A 3,518-nucleotide genomic window follows, 5' to 3' on the forward strand; every position below is an offset into this window, starting at 1 on the left:
TTGATAAGGCTTCTCAGTTCTTTTGGGTTAGGGCAGATTTGTTGTGGTACCATCAGCTGTCAATTTAGGACTTGTTGGATTTTACTGTTTTGTTCCTTTTTTTTCTTTTTTCCTCATTTTTTATGAACTTGTCAGCAACTTTTTCTGTGACTTGTTTGGTTTTTATGTGTGACGTCTCTTGCATTGCAGTGCACTTCATTAGTGATTTATAAAAAAGAACAAATCATTGTGTGATTGACATAAAACAAGTCTGAGCCCGTCAGAAGTTAGTTGGACCTCTGAAATCTAATAATTACGACTATCCAAAGATTTACCACCAGAGTTTGAACCTTCTAATTTAAATTGCACCGTTTGGGAATTCTTATTGTTGTTGAAACCCACCGAATGTAGAATTAGCCTTGGTCATGGAGGTGTCAAACTTTCAGACACAGAGCAGTTTAAGCCCCATGGGAGTGGCAGCCAAATATGAACAAAATTCATATTCAAATTTTGTTACTTATAAACTCTACATGTCAATAAATAAATTCATTCAAGAATATCCAGATAACAGTATTTTTTAAGCAGCAGTGAAAACATTCTTACTGTGGCTAAATCTTAGCTGTTAATCTTTGAGTGTAGTGCGATCTGGTTGTGAGCAATGATCTTTATTATTTACGGGTCCATGTGTTCCTGGCCGAGTTTTACATTTTTGTTCCAGGGTTTTGTTGTCATTCCAATGTCACCAGTACAGAAAAACCAAAATAACCTTAACCCGTCCCCTTGGGGAGCAGCGGGCTGCCATTGTGCGGTGCCTGGGGAGCAGTGTGGGGTTAAGGGTCTCGCTCAGGGACCCAGAGTGGCAGTCTGTGGGAGTGGAGGATTGAACTCACAACTTCAGGATTCCAAGCCCTATGCCCTAACCACTAAGCCGCCACTCACCACTGTATGGAAGTAGTTGACCATGAAGTTGCCTGAATTTATTGCTTAAAAAAATATCTGATGGTGAGCAACCACAAAATATCAGTAAAACGTATAGAGGAGATTCGTTTATTTCCAGGTGGATCATCTAAATCAGTGGTCCTCCTAACTGTCAATCATTATAGTATCTTAAATGCTCGTCCTCGTTTTCACCGCTAGTGAGTGTGACATTGTGGAAAAATTGCAAATCCTATTTTTGGAAATAAAGCTTGTATGAGTGATGCAGTTAGGGTCTTTTAAACAGAGCGTGCTCGAGGAGAAATGGGCTCGCCCTTGCACACGTACAGGGTTGTGGATGTGCATTTTTATTAATTAAAAATGGAGGAGGTAGGTCTTTTGAAAAATTCACAAAAATCCTCCACTATACCTTTAATGTTGAAGAAAACTCAATGTTTTAGTTCTTACTTTAAAATACACTTTAACGTGTTAAAGATATTATTTAATTAAATTTTTTATTCAGCTTTAACTGATTATTTTCTATCCCAGGATAATTGATCTTATAGGCATAAAATAAAAAAAAAATAAAAAAAAGACCAAAGACCAACTTATTATAACTTGATTATTTTTATTAGTGAAACTGTAATTTTAACAGAAATGTACATGTTTTTATAGGATATGTTTTTGCCGGTTTTATAAACCACCAATGTTTTTTTGTTTGTTTTTTTTCCTTTCTTCTTCTGTTTTTCTGCTCTACTTACATTGCAGTGTCCATAAAGCAATTTATATACATGAAACAAGTGGAGCAATATAGCAATTGCCGTTCTGCTACACTTGTGAAAGTAAAATCTGTTGGGCTCTTTTATTATTCTTATTGCCACATTGCCAGACAGGACACTGTAAAAAAATTAAAAATAAACCACCAATGTCACAGTTTTCAAAGTTTCCGCAGTCTGAACCATCATCTCATATTTTATCAGACTTTTATGTCATTTTCCAGCCAGGTAGACTTTCTATAGCAGAAGCAGTCACTACTTCTCTAAGGACAATTCTATATATTTTTGTATAACCTTCCTTCATCTAATTATGTCAGAATTTTCCAGACTCCCATTGCACAGCAAATAAGGCCTGGACTGTCAGCAATGTGAAGGACCTCCTCTCTTAATCAAAAAGGGTTTCACAGCTGGAAACTTCAGAGCTGAAATGCATGAAGAGCAAACTCAAAGTCTTGCTAAGCTGCTTACAGGAAGAAAGGGGACTTTAATCCCTGCATAAAACAAACTGCCAATGGAATGAGTATTTTTACTCTTAAAATATGTCAGGATGGGGTGTTGGTTTGAGGACCCAAATGCAGAGGCAAGTAGGCAGAGGTGAATTTAGGTGGGTTTAATGAGGTTTACAGGAACTGAGGCGGGAATCAAAATCCAACAGAAAATAACAAACGCACCAGAACCAAGGAGACATCAGGGGTAAACCAAAACTCTAGGAGCCAGGGAGAGACGAGGTAAGCAGACAGACGTTAGACGAGGATCCAGCAAACAGGAACTGAAGAGGGAGGCTTTTAAAGGGGACAGAGACAAAGAGAGGGCTAACGGGAGGATTGGAAACAGGTGAGGGCAGAACAGAAAACAGAGCAAGGGAAAGAGGACACAAGAGGGCAGCATAGGACAACAAATGGAAAACCAAGACTGTGACAAAATAAGATAATTAGATAAAATACACTTGAAATAAAACAATGCAATTGTGTTTTCTTATCTTATATTGTAAATTTTCTTGTTCCAATGGCAAAGGGTCTCATTTTCCTCCACATTTCAAGAACAAATGCACTTATTTTAAGAAAAAAGATGAAGATGTTTTGCAGTGTATAGACCTCCTGACCTTATTCACAGATCATCCGATTATCATGACTTAACATGCAGTGATAAAGAAACAGCAACAGGAAAATTAAACATTCCTTTGTATGAATAATATCCCAGCATGTCTAATGTAGAGTAGAGCTCCGACTATCGACGTCAGCAAAACTGTAGAAATCCGACCAACTGTTCCGACTGACTGTAAATGCTTCTGTCTTCTTCTACTCTTTCTGTCCAGGTATGAGTTTGGCTCAGCTTTGTTCGTGGGCTGGGCTGCCGCCAGTCTGACCGTCCTCGGCGGCTCGTTACTGTGCTGCTCCTGCTCCAGAGACAACATGCGAGGGCAGCCATATTACCACCAATCACAGCCTTCCACAGCAAGGGAGTACGTGTAAACCCCACTGTCCATTAGGTCCCAAACAGAGAGCAAAGGACACGCTTGCTCCTCCTATCCTTACTTTTCTCTCAGACAATGAAAGATAGAGCAAAGCAGAAGACTTTTATTTTGTACACTTGTACACAGTATTTAATGTTACATGATGTGATGCTAATGCAAGGATTTGAAAGCTTTAATTAAACTCAAACAGCAAACCAAGACTTCTTTGTACGCAACCAGAATGTAAATCATCTCATGATAAAAAACAAAAGATTATAGATTCTATCTATCTATTATAGATGTTGGACTTGGTTCTTGGCAGAGATGGGAAGTAACAAAGTACAAATACTTCGTTACTGTACTCAAGTAGATTTTTCTGATATTTTTACTTTACT

At 38.2% G+C, this 3,518-nt stretch overlaps 1 protein-coding gene across 2 annotated transcripts in view; it reads left to right on the top strand.

Annotated features, from left to right (window-relative positions):
• cldn19 (claudin 19) overlaps positions 1 to 3,518 on the top strand; it is a 17,835-nt gene that overhangs the window by 8,586 nt on the left and 5,731 nt on the right. For both annotated transcript variants that reach the window (XM_015404124.1, XM_015404123.1), the window contains exon 4: positions 2,986 to 3,132. In XM_015404124.1, coding sequence (XP_015259610.1) covers positions 2,986 to 3,132 — 147 coding nt within the window. The remainder of the gene's footprint in view (positions 1 to 2,985; positions 3,133 to 3,518) is intronic.

This window comes from Cyprinodon variegatus, unplaced genomic scaffold, assembly GCF_000732505.1.
Source record: "Cyprinodon variegatus isolate N-32 unplaced genomic scaffold, C_variegatus-1.0 Scaffold1640, whole genome shotgun sequence".
NCBI lineage: Eukaryota > Metazoa > Chordata > Actinopteri > Cyprinodontiformes > Cyprinodontidae > Cyprinodon > Cyprinodon variegatus.